At 35.2% G+C, this 18,772-nt stretch overlaps 1 protein-coding gene across 5 annotated transcripts in view; it reads left to right on the top strand.

Moving 5' to 3' along the window:
- The window catches only part of CWF19L2 (CWF19 like cell cycle control factor 2), a 208,131-nt gene that overhangs the window by 51,318 nt on the left and 138,041 nt on the right, over positions 1-18,772 (top strand). For 3 of the 5 annotated variants that reach the window (XM_081241070.1, XM_081241068.1, XM_081241071.1), the window contains exons 7-8: positions 6,717-6,826; positions 12,557-13,215. In XM_081241070.1, coding sequence (XP_081097196.1) covers positions 6,717-6,826; positions 12,557-13,215 — 769 coding nt within the window. The remainder of the gene's footprint in view (positions 1-6,716; positions 6,827-12,556; positions 13,216-18,772) is intronic. The other 2 variants (XM_081241069.1, XM_081241072.1) reach the window with 1 other exon arrangement.

Raw genomic sequence — 18,772 nt, 5'->3', positions numbered from 1 at the left:
TAGGAGGGGGGTCAAAAAGGATCTTGCTGTGATTTATGTCACAGAGTGTTCTGCCTATGTTTTCGTCTAAGAGTTTTATAATGTCTGGCCTTACATTTAGGTCTTTAATCCATTTTGAGTTTATTTTTGTGTATGGTGTTAGGGATGTTCAAATTTCATTCTTTTACATGTAACAGTCCAGTGTTCCCAGCACCACTTATTGAAGAGGCTGTTTTTTCTGCATTGTATATTCTTGCCTCCTTTATCAAAAATAAGGTGACTGTATGTGTGTGGGTTTATCTCTGGGCTTTCTATCCTGTTCCATTGATGTATATTTCTGTTTTTGTGCCAGTACCATACTGTCTTGATTACTGTAGCTTTGTAGTATAGTCTGAAGTCTGGGAGCCTGATTCCGCCAGCTCCGTTTTTCTTTCTCAAGATTGCTTTGGCTATTTGGGGTCTTTTGTGTTTCCATACAAATTGTGAAATTTTTTGTTCTAGTTCTGTGAAAATGCCAGTGGTAGTTTGATAGTGATTGCACTGAATGTATAGATTGCTTTGAGTAGTCTAGTCATTTTCACAGTGTTGATTCTTCTGGTCCAAGAGCATATCTCTCCATCTGTTTGCGTCATCTTTTACTTTTTTCATCAGTATTTTATAGTTGTCCGAGTACCGGTCTTTTGTTTCCTTAGGTAGGTGTATTCCTAGGTATTTTATTCATTTTGATGCAGTGGTAAATGGGATTGTTTCCTTAAGTTCTCTTTCTGATTTTTTGTTGTTAGTGTGTAAGAATGCAAGAGATTTCTATGTATTAATTTTGTATACAGCAGCTGTACCAAATTCATTTATGAGTACTAGTAGTTTTCTCATAGCATCTTTAGGATTTTCTATGCATAGTGTCATGTCATATGCAAACAGTGACAGTTTTACTTCTTTTTTTCCACTTTGGATTCCTTTTATTTATTTTTCTTCTCTGATTGCTGTGGCTAGGACTTCCAAAACTATGTTGAGTTGTAGTGGCAAGAGTGGTCATCCTTGCTTTGTTCCTGATCTTAGAGGAAATGCTTTCAGCTTTTCACCATTGACTAATTGTTAGCTGTAGGTTTTGTTGTATAAGGGCTCTTTTGTGTTGAGGTAGGTTCCCTCTAAGCCCACTTTCTGGAGTTCTATTTTGTCATAAATGGGTGTTGAACTTTGTTATAGTTTTTTCTGCATGTATTGAGTTGATCATATGGATTTTATTCTTTAGTTTGTTAATGTGGTGTATCACGTTGTTTGATTTGTGTATATTGAAGAATCCTTGCAACCCTGAGATAAATCCCACTTGATCAGAGTGTATTATCCTTTTAGTGTGCTGTTGGATTCGGTTTGCTGAGGCTTTTTGTTTGTTGAGGCTTTTTGTGTCTATGTTCATTAGTGATATTGACCTATAAATTTTCTTTTTTTGTGGTATCTTTGTCTGGTTTTGGTATCAGGGTGATGGTAGCCTCATAGAATGAGTTTGGGAGTGCTCCTTTCTCTGCAGTTTTTGGGAAGAGTTTCAGAACAGTAGCTGTTATCTCTTCTCTAAATGTTGGATAGAATTTACCTGTGAAACCATCTGATCCTGGACCTTTGTCTGTTGGAAGATTTGTAATCACAGTTTCAATTTCAGTACTTGTGATTGGTTTGTTCATATTTTCTATTTCTTCCTGGTTCAGTCTTGTAAGCTTCTGTCTTTCTACAAATTTGTCCTTTCTTCTATGTTGTCCATTTTATTGGTATAGAGTTAACTGTACTAATTTCTTATGATCCTTTCTATTTCTGTGGTGTCCATTGTAACTTCTTTTTTCATATTTATAATTTTATTGATTTGAATCCTCTCCCTTTTTTTCTGATGAGTCTGGCTGAAGGTTTATCAATTTTGTTTATCTTCTAAAAGAACCAGCTTTTCGTTTCATTTATCTTTGCTATTGTTTTCTTTGTGTCTATTTCATTTATTCTGCTCTGATCTTTATGATTTCTTTCCTTCTACTAACTTTGGGTTTTGTTTGTTTTTCTTTCTCTAGTTACTTTAGATGTAAGGATAGGTTGTTTACTTGAGTTTTTTCTTGTTTTTCGAGGTAAGCTTGTATTGCTATAAACTTCCCTTTTAGAACTACTTTTGCTGTGTCCCATACATTTTGCAGTATCTTGTATTTGGTGTCATTTGTCTCTAGGTAATTTTTGATTCCCTCTTTGATTTCTTCAGTGATCCATTGATTATTTAATAACATACTGTTTAGCTTCCATGTGTTTGTGTTTTTTACATTTTTTTTCCTGTAATTGATTTCTAATCTCATAGCATTGTGGTCAGAAAAGACGTTTGATATGATTTCAGTTTTCTTAAATTTTTCAAGGTTTGATTTGTGACCCAAGATGTGACCTATTTTGGAGAATGTTCCATGTGCACTTGAGAAGAAAATGTTTTCTGCTCCTTTTGGATATAATGTCCTATAAATATCAATTAAGTGTATCTGGTCTAATGTGTCATTTAAGGCTTGTGTTTTCCTTAACTTTCTGTCTGGATGATGTATCCATTGGTTTAAGTGGGATCTTGATATCCTCCACTATTATTGTGTTACTGTCAATTTCCCCTTTTATGGCTGTTAGCATTTGCCTTATGTTGAGGTGCTCCTATGTAGGGTGCATATATTTACAATTGTTACGTCTTCTTCATGGACTGATCCTTTGATCATTATGTAGTGTTCTTCCTTGTCTCTTGTCTGTATTTTAAAGTCTATTTTGTGTGAGATGAGAATTGCTATTCCAGCCTTCTCTTCATTTCCATTTGTATGGAATATATGTTTTCCATTCCCTCACTTTCAGTCTGTATGTGTCCCTAGAGCTGAAGTGGGTCTCTTGTAGACAGTATATATACATGTCTTGTTTTTGTATCCATTCAGCCAGTCTGTACCTTTGGCTGGAGGATTTGATGTGTTTGCATTTAAGGTAATTATTGATATGTATGTTGCTATTGTTATTTTCTTAATTGTTTTCAGTTTGTTTTTGTAGGTCTTTTTCTTCTCTGTGTTTCTTGCCTAGAGAAATTCATTTAGCATTTGTTGTAAAGCTAGTTTGGTAGTGCTGAATTTCCTCTTAGCTTTTGTTTGTCTGTAATGCTTTTGATCTCTCAGTTGATTCTGAATGGGAGCCTTGCTGGGTAGATTAATCTTGGTTGTAGGTTTTTCCCTTTTATTACTTTAAATTTATCCTGCCACTCCGTTCTGGCTTGCAGAGTTTCTGCTGAGATACCAACTGATAACCTTATGGGGATTCTCTTGTGTGTTATTTGTTGCTTTTCCCTTGTTGCTTTTAATATTTTTTCTTTGTATTTAATTTTTGTTAGTTTGATTCATATGTTTCTCCTTGGGTTTATCCTGTATGGGACTCTCTGTGCTTCCTAGACTTAGGCAACTATTTCCTTTCCCATGTTAGGGAACTTTTCAACTATAATCCCTTCAAATATTTTCTCAGACTCTTTATCTTTCTCTTCTTTTTCTGGGACCCCTATAATTTGAATATTGGTTCCTTTAATGTTGTCCCAGAGGTCTCTGAGACTGTCCTAATTTCTTTTCTTTATTTTCTTTATTCTGTTCCACTGCAGTGATTTCCCCCATTCTTAAAGCTCACTTACCCATTCTTCTGCTTCAATTATTCTGCTACTGGTTCCTTCTAGGGTAGTTTCATTTCATTATTGTATTGTTCATCACTGTTTGTTCTTAGGTTCCTCTAGGTTTTTGTTAATAATTTCTTGTATATTTTCGATCCGTGCCTCTATTCTGTTTCTGCTATCTTGCATCATCTTTACTATCATTACTCTGAATTCTTTTTGGGTAGATTGCCCAGTTCCTTTTCATTTATTTGTTCTTGTATGTTTCTATCTTGTGCCTTTGTCTGCAGCATATTCCTCTGTTCTTTCATTTTGTGTAACTTACTATGTTCATTGTCACCTTTCCGCAGGCTGCAGGGTTGTAGTTCCTCTTGCTTCTGGTGTCTGCCCCATTGTGGGTGATGGTGGTCCAGGGGCTTGTGTAGGCTTCCTGGTTGGAGGGACTGGTGCCTGTGCTCTGGTGGTTGGAGCTGGGTAGGCAGGGCCATGGCAAAGGCTGTATTTTGGGGTGTCTCGAGAATAGGATGACTTTTGGCAGCCTGTCTGCTGATGGTTGGGGTTTTGTTCCTGTCTTGCTGGTTGTTTGGCCTGAGACATCCAGCACTGGAGCTTGCAGGCTCTTGGAGGGAGCCAGGTCTTGTTGCTGAGATGAGGACCTCTGGGAGAGCTCACACTGATTAATATTCCCTGGGGCCAGGAATTCTCTGGCAGTCCAGTTTCCAGGACTTCACACTTCCACCACGGGGCTCAGTTTCAACCCCCGGCTGGGGAACCAAGGAAGAACTTGCAAGCCGCATGGTGTGGCCCAAAACGAACAAACAAACAAACAAAATAAAAAAATAAAAAAACAAAAAAGAGACAAAAACCAAGAGAAACAGAAAACCAAAAGGAAGCAAACAAAACCAAAAAGATCCAAAAAAAACCCACAAAGAAAATAATAAAGTAGACAACCACCAACCAAACAAATATACCTCAAAATGAAAACAAACAATAGAAACATAACAAACAAAAACAAAAGAAAAACAGCACAAAAAGCAAAGACGACAAAAAATAAACACACAAAAATGACAAGAAAACAAAACGAAACAAACAGAAAAAGAGAAAAAAGCTTCAAAAGAAAAAAGAAGGCAAAAAGAAACAAAAAAGACAAACAAAAAACCCCAATAGACCAATAAAAAATACATTTAAAATTTTAAATGAATAAATTAATTTAAACAGAAAAACAAAACAGAACAAAATAATTCCCTGGGGGCTCTGCTGTCAGTGTCTTTACCCCCATGGTGAGCCATTTCCAACTTCCACCTCCCCAGGAGGCCCTCAAAGACCTTTCAGGTAAGTTTCTGGACCTGCTGTGGGCAGTGTGGTTGCAACACAGATTCTGACTTGCCCCAACTCCCATGTGCACATGTCCCCAAAGTCCACAGCTGCCAAAGCTAGACCCATCTCAGTTCTGGGAGCACTCATTTATTCAGTTGTTCTGTAGGTGTTGGATATACCAGGCTGATCATGGGGGTTAAGTCCGTGGCTTGTGCAGCTGCATGGAGAGATTTTAATTCCTCTTCCTTAGTCGTTCAGCCATGGGGGCTCAACTTTGGTTTCAGTCCCATCTCGGTGTGTGGGCTAACCTCAAGCATCTGCTCTCCACCCAGGCGAGAGGGGGCGAAGGCAGCAACTGAGTGGGAGACTCTTACTCGCTTAGGTGGGATTGGCCAGAGGTGGTGATCAATTGGGGCATGCATGCTTGCGCAGGCAGGAGGGAATAAGGTGCCTACGACTGGGGCATGCACATGCACTCAGGTGTGAGGGGGACAAGGTTGCAATGACTGGGGCGTGGGCACTCTGTTAGGAATCCCTCCCAGTGGCCATGAAGGCCGGGGCTGGCGTGTGGGGAGAGAGGCTGCGATGGTGGCCCCACCCCTTGTGTGCCACTCAACAATGGCACCTTGCTTCTAAGGCAGTCCTGCTTCTTCCAGGAGTATTCCCAGCTGCAGAGCTCCTCACTCCGGTCCCCACAGGCTGTTTCTGTGCAGCTGAGCTCGTCACTCCCGTCCCTTCAGGCCGTATCCACACAGCCAACAGCAGTCCTCTCCCTGGGTCTGCTCTCCTAACATCTCGTGTCAGCACCCAGCCCCTGCCCACATTGGCAGACACCCATCTCAGGCTGAGGTGCGCAGGGCTGTGGTACAGACTGTCCATGAAAGTCTCTTTCTCTCCTGACTGCCACAGATCAGCCATTGCACTTCCTTCCAATAGCCCCTGAATCCACCCCTCTATTACAGCATATTTTGCCACTGGTAAGGGGGCCTCCCTGGGTGTGGTAATCTCTCCTCTCCTTCAGCTCCTCCCCAGGAGTGTGGATCCCATCCCATTTCTTCTTTTCCTTTTCTTCCCTTTCTCTCCTTCATCCTACCTGGTTATGCAGAGATCTTCTCTTGTCCTTTTAGGTGTCCAGGATCCTCTGCTAGTGTTCAGCAGGTGCTCTATGCAAATTGTTCCACTTGTAGATGTATTCTTGATGTACTTATGGGGAGAAGTGAACCCCAGGTCCTTCTATTCCACCCTCTTGACTGCTCTCAGCTCCTTATTTGTTCTTTGTGTTGTATCTGAAATAGCTTTTCCACCCTATGTGTGTACCTTTACTCCTTATTTATTTCTAGGAATGCCCTTCCTACTCTTATCTTTGATTATAGAAATCCAACTCATTTTTCCAGCCTGGTTTGTGACATTTTCCCTGACCTCACATTTAGAGGCAATCCTTCCTTCTTTTTTTTTCATTTTTATATAACTTTATAGCTATTTATAATATTTATCAAATATTATCTTTGTTATAATTAATTTATTTCCTTTTATCCTCATTCTCTTAGATGGCAGTGTTTTTGAGGGTAGTTTTATTTTTTCCTTTCTCATAATTGTGGAACCTTGCATTATGTACCTTGCATATATAGGCACTCAAGTATGTGTTGAATTTTAAATGTATTTATGATTTTTATATATTCAAGGAATAATATGTAATTTTATAGTTAGAAATCATTGTAGTAGCAATAAGTATTCTGTCATAACTGTGTGAAAAGTATAACTGACATTTAATATTGGAACTTAATTTCAGTAGTAGAAGATGGTGGTTTAAGCTGGCTAAGGAAGTCTTACCAAAGAATGAAGGAACAAGCTGAGAAACAAAATAGAAATTTTGAAGACATTGTAGCTGAAAGATATGGGGTAAGTATTAAGGAGGTACATATTATTTTCAGAGTTATATGAGAAATTAACTTTGTCAGTGTTTTGTGCCAGGAAACACTTTTGAATTGACTTGATACTAAATTTCAAATGTGTATATTGCTATAGCCATTTTTTGCTTTTCATTTTTATGTAAACCTATGTAGCATATTTGAATATAAAACTCAATGAATATAAAACTTAAGTATGTAAAATTTAAGTATGCATGTGTTTAATGTAAAATCAACATTTTCTTCTTGTGAGGAAATTTAAATAATATAGGAAAGCCTCCATAGTATATACCTCTGGACATAACCACTGTTAAAAATTTTGTATATTTTAGAGCTTTTATTTTATTTCAGAGTTTTTGTTGTATTCCAGATTTTCAGATTGTAACAGTTTTTTTGTTGTTGTTTAGAGAGTGCGCATGCGTACTCTTTTATTTTTGCTTTTAAATAGTGAAATTTATCTTTCTTCCAGTTTTATTGAAATATACTTGACATACAGCACTATATAAGCTTAAGATGTGCAGCATAATGATTTCACTTACATACATCATGACATGATTACTAAGTGTGTGTGTGTGTGTGTGTGTGTGTGTGAGTGTGTATGTGTATGTATAAAACAATGGAATCATGCAGTAGTATATTTTAGAACCAGCTCCCCCATGGGTGAATAATCTTTCTGTTTCAGTAGCTATTGATGTCCTGTTTTTATTTTTTAATTTCAGAAGAAAGAAGGTTTAGGAAGGAGTAGGCAAACAAAACTGTGAGAGAAAAACTATCCTTTGTTTTAAGAGAATCTTTGTTAATTGATTTTTTTTTTAGATTTTTTCTCTGGTTATTATATACTTTTAAAATAAACAGTTTTATAAAAGTAGGCTCATAGAATACATCCTGCTTCTTTCACTTAACACAAACAGACATAGTTGGATGCCAGTAAATGTATATATGTTAATGACCTCTTAATATTTATATATATATTTATATGATTTTACCATTATTTAATTGTCAATGGAGGGACATTTATATATTTTTATTTTCTCCCCTGTTAAACAACACTGTGCTGATCATCTTTTCCAATGCATTTTGCATACTTACCTGGTTATTTTCTTACATGAATTACTAAAAGGGAAATTGTCAATTTAGAGGATATAGACACTTAAAGTGAGATATGTACTGCAAAATTTCTGTACAGAAATATTGAAGAAATTATACTCTCAGTAAAATGACTTTTATTACATGATTTTCAGTAGTAGTACTATCATTCTTTATAGTCTGTGCTACTGTGATTGGTAAGCAGACTTATTCTTTGCTTTTATTTTTATACATTTGTTTACTAGCAAAGTGGGCTATTTTTTCATATTTTTTTGGCCATCTGATTGATTATTGATGGTATTTACCCATTTTGGGATATTAATTTAAGACCTCTTAATAAGTCTGTTCAAATTTCTTCCTGCTAGTTTCATGTTTATTTTTTACTTTGTTTATATTTGCTATGAATATATTTTAAATATTTTTACCAAACAAAACCTATCAGGTTTTTCTTTTATGACTTAATGTTCTTGGTATAATTCATTGACAGGCCTTCTCCACTCCCAAGATCGTAAAAATGCACACATATATTTCCTTTGAGAACTTGTTCAGTTTTATTTTTATGGATAGCTTTAATATTTTTGAAATACATATTTGTGTATAGTTTAAAGTAAGCATTTAACTTTCCTTAACTCTTTAGATAGTCATTTATAATATATTGAATGAATTATTTTTTCCCACTAATTAGAAATGACACATTTATTATATATGACATCATTTTTTATAAAATCAGTCTATTTCTTTACTCTCAAATCTATTTTATTGATTTTTTTGTTGTTTCCTGGTATTAGTATCATACTATTTTAATTACTGTAGTTTTCAGTAACTCACGCAGACAGCAAATAATTAGTGAACACCTACTATGTGACAGGGTAAGTCTTCTTTTATTAGTCACTAAAAAGTAACTTTACATTCTTATGTGTGCTTTTTTTTGTTAAATTTAGAATCAATTTTGTCACATTCAAGCTCAAAAGAAAGTTTTCCAAAATACATTATAAATTTACAGATCATTTTGGAATTTTGATTTAAATTTAATTAAATTTATAGATAAATCAAGGACAATTAATATCTTTGTAATGTTGACTAATCTCATCCTAAAATACTGCTTATTTCTCAATTCAAAAATTTTTTAAATTTTTATTGGAGTAGGGTTGTTTTACAATGTTGCATTAGTTTCTACTGTACAGCAAAGTGAATCAGCTATACCTCTATATATATCCCCTCTTTTTCGGATTTCTTTCCCATTTAGGTCACCACAGTCAATTCAGATTTTTGTTTATGCTCTTCAGTACATTTCTCCATTCAGTTGTTATGCATGTATCCTAAGATATTTTTATTTTTTCAATTGTATGCTGAATCTTTGTTCTCTTATGTTTTCTGACTTGCCTGGTGTTAGTCTGCCCATTTTTTTAAACTCTTGTCATTAAATCTATAGTGTTTTTTTTAATTGGGTTATATGGGAATATAGTTATATGCAAATTGTGATTACTTTTGCTTTTGCTACTCCATATTACAATATTTAAACTTTCTTGTATTCTTGAAGTAGAATTTCAGAACTTTGATTAATAACACTTTTCTTTCTGTGTTTAAGTCATAACTTTTTGCATTTAAGATGAAGATTGTCATCTTTAGAAAGTATCTTTGCATTCAAAGTTTATTCAAAAGTGTTTTTTTGTTAATTTACTTTTGCTTTTAAATTAGGAATGGGTATCTCATTTTTATGAAATAACTTTTTTGGTATCCTTTGAGATAACTGATTTTTTTTTCTTTTGTTAATGAGATGAATTGCCTGAATACATTTCCTAACATTGGACCATTCTTGCATTCTTTGACTCCTATTTGATTATGGCATTTCCTTTAATATACCACTACATTAAATTTGTTAATATTTTATTTTGAGTTTATATCTTTCTTTATACATAACATGGCCTTTAGTCTTCTTCTTATGTTTTTTAGGGGTTATTGTGAGTTTATGTTTTGAATTGTGAACTTTTATATAATTTCTTTTTTTTTAAAACCTTTTTTTAGATTTTTTTTTGATGTGGACCATTTTTAAAGTCTTTATTGAATTTGTTACAGTATTGCTTCTGTTTTATGTTTTGGTTTTTTGGCTGTGAGGCATGTGGGATCCTAGCTCCCCAACCAGGGATTGAACCCTCACCCCTTGCAATGGAAGGTGAAGTCTTAACCACTGGACCACCAGGGAAGTCCCTTATATAATTTCTTAATGCTCTAGAACAGTTAAGAATCACAGAGTGAGACATTTTAACATAGTAGTTAAAAACATTGGCTTTGTAGTCAAATAGTCCTGAATTTCAATACAGTGTTTGTTACTCTTGCTATGTGACCTTAGCTTCATTTTTATTTTTCATTTAAAAAACACGGCTATTAGTATCAATATCATAGAATTGTTGTGAGCATTAATAATAATTTGAATGCTTTTCATCTGCCAGGTATTGTTAAAATACTTCATGTATAATTAAACTTATTTAATACCCATAATTGTACTATTATTCTTGTTTGCTAAATGAGGAAACTGAGGCAGACAGAGTTTAAATAACCAAGATTACGTAGCTCATGAGTAAATTTGAACCTAGGCATTGTATGTAGAGCCCACTTAAATGATACAAAAGATGTAGTAAAATAAACATTGGATAAATTGTGGTAACTGCTGTTTTTGTTTTTATTATTACCATATTTTATTTAATCTAAGAAGCCACTAATTGTAGATACATCATTAATCTATGTGTCACCAAGAAAAAAAAATTGCCTATGAGTCAATGCTTAAATTATGAAAATATTTCCCCCACTGCCATCAGTTTGACTCTACTGATGTTGTCATTAAATTTAAGAAACATGTTAAACCTGAATTTTTAAAATAATTTGAAAAAATGAAATATAATGGATTATCTCTGCCTAGTCTAAGATGATAACTTTCCATCTCAACTCACATATTTTATTGAAATAATTTGAAATTTTAGTTAGTTTACTATAAATTTAAAAAATATGCATGTTATTCTTGACAGTTATATTCTTCACAACTACAAAAACAATTATTTAGACTTAACCATTACATTTGCCATTTGGTTTATAGCATGCATTCCTTTTCTCAGAGATCTTTGCCCTAGTTCATTTATGGTTTGGCTTAATGATCCTGAGTAATTTCCCCCCAGAATTAGTAAGTGATTTACTTTTTGATTCCTTTCATTTTGGAAAATGACTTTCTTTTGTCCATGTCAAGGAAGGATAATTTGACTGAATTGAATTCTGTATATAGAATTATTGCCTTATAATTTTTTATCAAAATTTGATCTTTATTCCATTATCTTCTAGCATTTAGTATTGTAAGCGAATAGTTGATAACAGTCTGACTTTCTTTCCTTTGTAGGCAATGTGTTATTTACCTAACTTGCATTTATTTACATGCTCACACTCCCTTCTCCCCGATCCTATCTTTGTGAAGAATTTTTTTTTCTGAATGAATTTTGAGACTCAGGAATTAGGATTTTTTATGTATGAGTCTTTGTATACTTCACTTTCTCCCCTCCCCTAAGGCTGTTGGGTGAGCCCTTTGGATATAGAAAGTTAGCTGAGGAAATTTTCTCTCTTTTTGTTAAAGCTCCTATTATCTTTGCTTTTTCTTTCTGAAAGTACTAGTATATGCATATTAGATTCTGTAGACCTATAGCTTAAATCAGTTTACCATTTTTTCCTAAGTATAGTGAATTCCCAGGCTAGTGTTGAATTCACAAATTTGGATTCAACACTTTCTATTCTTCTACTCACTACATGCATATTTTTGAACATAGTTTAATTATAAGTCTTTATTATTCTTGAGCTGCTCTTTTTTATGAGAATCTATTTTGTTTTAGCATTTTAGTAACATCTTGACGCTCACTGACCGTAGGAATTATTTTTTAAAAAATTATGTTTTTATTGTTTTCTGAATTACATTTTGTTTTAGTGCTGGTCATTTGGTCAAAGGGCTCCTTTTGAGCTCCCAGGATTTATTCATTATTTGGTAATTTTTCATTGGTTATTCATATTTTTTTAAGTATTCATTTTATGGTAGTGTGTTTCCTTGCTAGGGCTGCCATAACACAGCTCCACAGGCTGGGTGGCTTAAACAACAGAAATTTATTTTCTTACAGCTCAGGAGAATGGAAGTCCAAGATCAAGATGTTAGAGGGTTTGGTTTCATCTGAGGCTTCTCTTCTTGGTTCATAAATGGCTGCCTTCTTGCTCTGTCCTCACATGATCTTTTCTCTGTGTGTGTGTATTCCTCATGTCTCTTTGTGTGTCCAAATTTCTTCTTCTTACAAGGACATCAGTCATACTGGATTAGGGCCTAACCCAATGACCTCATTTTAACTTAATCACCTCTTTAAAGATCCTGTCTACAAATGTGGTCATATTCTGAGGTATGTACTAGGGGTTGGGGTTCAACAAATGAATTTGGGGGGGGACATATTTCAGGCCATGTCAGGTAGGATGATTGTATGGGTCTTTTATTACCCTTTGTTGAGTTTTTCTTTTGTTGTGCTACATGACAGTGTATCGTGACACAGTGGCATGTGGGGTACAAGTCATTGAGTCATTTTTAATTTTAAATATCTTGTTAATTTTTCCTCCTTTCTAGTCAGTGGAAATCTTCCAGATGAAATTAAAAGAAGCTGAGAAAACTGCGTTTATGAAAGAAGACTGTAGACGAGAACGGTGGAGGAAACCAACATACTCAGATAGAGCACAAAGTAGTCAGGAAAGTAGAAAATCAGACTTGGCAAAATATAATAAAAGTTCAAGAGATAGATATAATACAACAGATATTGCAAAGAATATCATTAAAGATAAGTTTAGTGGTGATAAAAAAGATAGTAGATCTGGGTCTTTAGAAGCATGTAGAAGAGAATCCAGTCCAAAACAAAATCAAGAGTTTCCTTCTCATATAAATTTGAGACCTAAATTCCTAAGACCTTCTGATGAAGAACTGTCATTTCATAGCAAGGACAGAAATTTTGAACCATCTAGTTCATCTTCAGCACTGGTCTCTCAGGATTCTGTACATTGTGGTTTTCGAAAATCCACAGAGAACAGTGAAGAAAGTTTGTCATGGTGGAGTCGATCTGATGGGAGAGAAGGAGACAGGAAACATTCAAATCGAAAACCATTAGAAGCCAGTCACAGTGTTGACCGTGGACAAGTTTCAGAAGACGTGAGAGAAAAATCACAGGGTGAAAGCTTGAGAGAGGACTCTCTGAAGAAAGAACACCTACAGGATACAAAGTCTTCGCTTGCTGGGTATTTTTTCATTTATTTTTTAAACTGATAACTGAATATTAAGGTCCAGAGGATTCAGGAAACTGAACTGTAATTTTAGAGCATCAGTTACTAATTAGATATGAGTTATGATTTTCTATTTCTTAAATTCGATGGAAGAGGTAGGATATGCACTTTTAACAATTCAGTACCATTTTGTGGATTGTATTTCATTTCACAGTATATTTAACAAAAAGAGCTGGAAGATGAATTTAGTAGCTATATATTTCCTCAAAATTTATTGCTTTTTTGCCATCTAAAAAACTAAATGCGTTTAGTAATTCTTTTAAATGGATATGCTACAAGAAATATTTTGGTAGATTTTGTTAGTACTGCCGTATTACTTCCAAAGGAAATTGCTGCATTTTACAGTATAATCATAATTGTAAATATTGCATGCCTACTGGAGGTCTGGGAGACTGAAGGAAAATATGCTGCCATAGCCCAAATATAAAGTGAAAAAGATATGTGAAAGATCCTGCAGAGGGAAGTGTGAATTTTGGTGGTGGTTTTGCAGAGAAAGAAATCCACTTTGATAGTTGACGGGTTTTAAAGCTAATGTTGGAGTTCTTTTTTTTTTTAATACACACATCTTTTAAAAAAATTTTATTTATTTACTTAGGCCGCGTTGGGTCTTATTTGTGACATGTGGGATCTTTAGTTGCGGCATGAGGACTCCTTAGTTGTGGCATGCATGCAGGATCTAGTTCCCTGACCAGGGTTCGAACCCAGACCCCCTGCAGTGGGAGCACAGAGTCTTACCCACTGGACCACCAGGGAAGTCCCCTAATGTTAGAGTTCTGAAAGCAAAATATAGATAGGATAGTGGTTGTACCCATAATGATTAGGAAAATAGGCAGCACTTATTGGTTTTATTATTCTTGTACCTGCAGCACTTATATATAGGGCTGAGTCAGTCGATCAGGAAACCCAGGTTGAATGGGATCAAACCTAGGAAGACTTGATTTAGCCATAGGGCTGGCACTATTTGAAATAGCCATAAATAGAAAATGAGTATCTAAAGGATAATAACTAACTTATACTTGAATGATCATTAAAATATGTTTTAAAATGCCACCAAATGAATGGGACACTGAAGGAAGAGGTTTTAGGAAATAATAGAATTCATTGGTGGCAGTAGTAGGTATAAGCATTGTGGTTTGGAGTCATGAGTCTGGTAAATCACTTTTGTTAGTGACTCAATCTGAAGCTGTGGATTATAGAGCACACTGTGTAGCTTTCAGTAGGAGGGAGGCAGGGAAGCTGGCAAAATCTGTACTGAATGATGGGAGGCCCAGTCACATAGGCTCTTGTTCATGTCAGGGCTTTGTTCCCAAGAAAGGAAAGGAGAAATCCAGTTGTACTGACTGGATAAACATGGCAGGGATTAGAGAATGTCTAAGGCTGTATACATATATAATTGTCCAGGCTTCACTCCAGGTACTCTGGAAGGTAGACTAGTTCGTCACCAGTTGCTAGTGGGATGAGGCTCTTATTTCCTGATATCACTAGGATTGGCTTAACATTTGGGTGATCTGTAGGTTTTTACTTCTGTGACTGCAGCTAAGCAGAATATGTAAGCAATCTTACATTGTTAGTATTCTTTCTGGTTCTATAATTGCTTCATGTTTATATGTTGTAAGCTTCTGATAGATATACTGTAATACAGGAACTCATTAAAAGCTTTATGTTTTGGTCTGAAGACGTATTCTTTTTAGCTTTGTTAATTTTGATGTTACAGATGTTTTGAGGCTTTCCATGAATTCCATGATTGGCTGGAGAGGGAAAGGACAGTCTAGGAATATTCCGCATATATGTAAAACAAAAAAGAATTCCTGAGCATGTAGAGTGGTATAAAGTGAAAAAACAAGGGTGGGACCTTGAAGAATGCCTGTTTTCAGGGAGTGGAAAGATTCAGTGAAGGATTGTTAGAAGCTGTTAATTTGTCTGAACATTATTCTGGTATATGTTGAATTCTTTACAAAATGCCAGAATTTTAAGGAGCTTTAGAACCAATGAATTTTAGAACTAGAAAAAAAAATCATAGAACTGATTCTAGAACTAGAAGAAATTATAGACTGACCTGGGCATTTTCCAGATGCAGAGTCTGAGGCAACTGAGATTGTGACTTGCACAGTGCTATGTAACTGGGGTTGCCAGATTTAGCAAATAAAAATGTTTGGACATACTTAAACTAAAAAAAAACATTATTTTTTACCTGAAATTCAAATTTAACTGGGTGTCATGTGTTTTATTTGGCAACTGTACATAGCACTTGGCCATTTCTTGGGTCTGTGACCTTTTTACAAGAGATTACATAATTATAATCATCTCTGGGTATCCACCAGGGGATTGGTTCCAGGACCCCAGCAGATTCCCAAATCTGGAGATGCTCAAGTACGTTATATAAAAAGGTGTAGTAGTATTTTTATGTATAACCTACGCACATTCTCCCATATTCATTCTTAATTCCTTCCTTCCTTCCTTCCTTCCTTCCTTTTTTCCTTCCTTCCTTCTTTCCTCCCTCCCTCCCTCTCTCCCTCCCTTCTTTCTTTCTTTCTTTTTTTTTGATGTGGACCATTTTTAAAGTCTTTATTGAATTTGTTACAGTATTTCACTGTTTTATGTTTTTGGTTTTTTGGCTGCGAGGCCTGTGGGATCTTAGCTCCCTGACCAGAGATTGAACCCACACCCCTCCATTGGAAGGCGAGGTCCTAACCACTGGACTGCCAGGGAAGTCCCCTCTCCCATATACCTTAAATCATCTATAGATTACTTACAATACCCAGTACAATGTAAATAGTTGTATATGCAGTGTAAATGCTATGTAAATAGTTGCCAACTCTTGCCAAATTTAAGTTTTGTTTTTTGGAACTTTCTTAAAGTTTTTTTCTAAATATTTTCAATTCCTGGTTGGTTGAATCTAAGGATGGGGATCCCATAGATACTGAATGGCTGACTGCCATTTTATATAAGGGACTTGAGCATCTGCAGATTTTGGTATCTGCATTGGGTCCTGGAATATACCAACAGATAACTGTACTATTCTGAATCTTATTTTTTCCAATCAGTATTATCTTAAAGACCTTTTCACACCAGCCCATATGTATGTGCTTTTTTTCATTTTGAAGTCTCTGATATTCTGTTGTAAAGCTTAGAGATAAGCTAGTATTTCTCATCAGTTTCCTATTGATGGACTTTAAGGTAATTTCTAGTTTGTTGCTCTAAATAATACTACAGTGAATAGTTTTGTATGTGTATTTTTGCATACTACTTAAATATAGCTGTAAAATAAATTCCAAGGAGTGGAATTATATTTATATATTTTGTTGTACTAACCAATTTACACTCTTACCAGTCATGTATGAGAACGATTTTTCTCTTCCTGGCTGATAGTATTATTGAGGTTTTTAATCTTTGCCATAGATACATAGTTGAGGAAGAGAAGCTTTCTTTGGTTTGCATTTATGTAACTATGGGTGAAGTTTGGCATATTTTTATAAATGTTGTTAATTTTAATTCTATTTTATTAACCAGTCATATATTTTACCTAGTTCTTGAGGTTTTCTTTTTTGTGTGTGTGAGCACTTCTATAGTTGTCATGTGATATATATATAATTTTTCATCATCTTTAGATTTCCTCTTTTTGTGTTTTTACTTTTTTTTTTCATCTATTTTTTCATTCATTCTTACTGTGATCTGATTTATCATTCTTTTCCTTTGTGCTTTTTAGGCCCTTAAGTAGCTGGAAGACATCCTCTAATAGTGGCCCATGTAATTAAGAATCTTAAGCTTTTTATTCCTAGAAACAAAATGTGTTTGTTTATAATTTTGCTTTATTGGAAAATATATTAGCTATATATATTCAAGAGTTTGAAACCTAGGATAGTATGTAATATGAACAAAAATTAATGTGATGTCCTTAATTTAGATTTTATCTAAGTTGATATCAGGAACTAACTCATTTTATATAATATAAAATATTATATAAGGTTAAAAAGGTTAAAAGCCTTGGCAGAGTTTGCTATGATAGCCTAGGAGGACAAGAGAAGGATACCAGGTTCTGAAGGGGTTGAGTTTAGTCATGAGATCCTTAGGGGAGAAAGTTCGGGAACAAGTGGTAAGAAAAGAAGAATTAAAGGGACAAGATCTTTGAATACTGTCAGCAGGCAAAGAATAATTGCAATATACTCAAGGTTTCTGAAATGTCATTGGGCTGGGGCTTTTTAAATTATTTTTTCCTCAAAAGTTTTCAGCCAGAGTTTGTGTTGTGTGTCTGTGTTGTGTGTGTGTTGTAAAGAGAGTCCGTTTTAGTGGGAAAATTGGATTTGCTTTTTAGAAAATAATTGTGAAGAGGGCTTTTGAAATACAGCAGTAATCTGGGAAAATGAGAAGTGCTTCTACATTTTTATTTTTATAGGATAATTGCAGATGTCATGGTGATGTTTCTTTCAGAGCATCTGCTCGTCATTATAAATGCTTAGAGTCTTCCATTATAAATGGAAGAGTCTAATCTGTTTGTTGCAGAGCAGTGTCTTTGCTATGGTATTAATAATAATGTGTTCTTCAGTCATTGATGCCCAAGAACTTTAATTTTAATGTCTTTATTTGATACCTATTACTGTTCTATCAATACTAAGTGTGTTGAAGTATCTGTTAATACTGAAAATATCAGAGATGTTCAGAATTCTTCTGTATCATCTCATTTATCCTGATCTACGTTCCATATACTAATAAACAATTCCTGTTAGAAAATACACCCCCCCCAGCCCAGTCAAAACAAAACAAAAAAAGATGTGTGGAGTATGGATTTCATGACCATGAAAGTTGCCTCTTTAAAGGTCTCTTGAGATTCCAGTTATCTTCTTGGAACTTGTGAACTTTGGTTGGACGTCAGCACACCTTCCTGATTGCCCTCTCTTGATTGATTCTTTAAGCTTGCATCCTGAAAAGTGAAGAGAAAAGTAAAGTTTCTCAAAAACAGGGGGCTTCCCTGGTGGCTCAGTGGTTGAGAGTCCGCCTGCCGATGCAGGGGACGCGGGTTCGTGCCCCGGTCCGGGAAGATCCCACATGCCGCGGAGCGGCTGGGCCCGTGAGCCATGGCTGCTGAGCCTGCGCGTCCGGAGCCTGTGCTCCACAATGGGAGAGGCCACAACAGTGAGAGGGCTGCGTACCGCTAATAAAAATAATAATAAATTTAACCTTCCCTCGTGGGGACATGCCTTAAAAAAAAAAAAAAAAAAAAAAAAAAAAAACAGGGAAGAGTCTGATAAAATGACAAAGATGTGTCTTTGGATAGACAGTAACACAGGTCTTCAGCAATTTAATCAAGAATATTATCATTGTAAAAGAAGATTTATAAGCCAGATTTCATAGTCTCAATTATGACTATGGGTTATGATATGGTAGAGATAGAAAGTGTATGTGGGAGACATGGGTAAAATGAAGTGCTTCCCTCACTCCCATTTTTTTTAAGGTGCAGATACTTGAATATATTTAGATATTAGTGGAAAAGAGTTGGTATCAGCTTTAGAAGAAG

This window comes from Mesoplodon bidens (genome assembly GCF_964165515.1).
Source record: "Mesoplodon bidens genome assembly, chromosome: 7".
Classification (NCBI taxonomy): Eukaryota; Metazoa; Chordata; class Mammalia; order Artiodactyla; family Ziphiidae; genus Mesoplodon; species Mesoplodon bidens.
The sequence above is the reverse complement of the archived record's forward strand: the minus strand, read 5'-3'. Positions and strand labels throughout refer to the sequence as shown.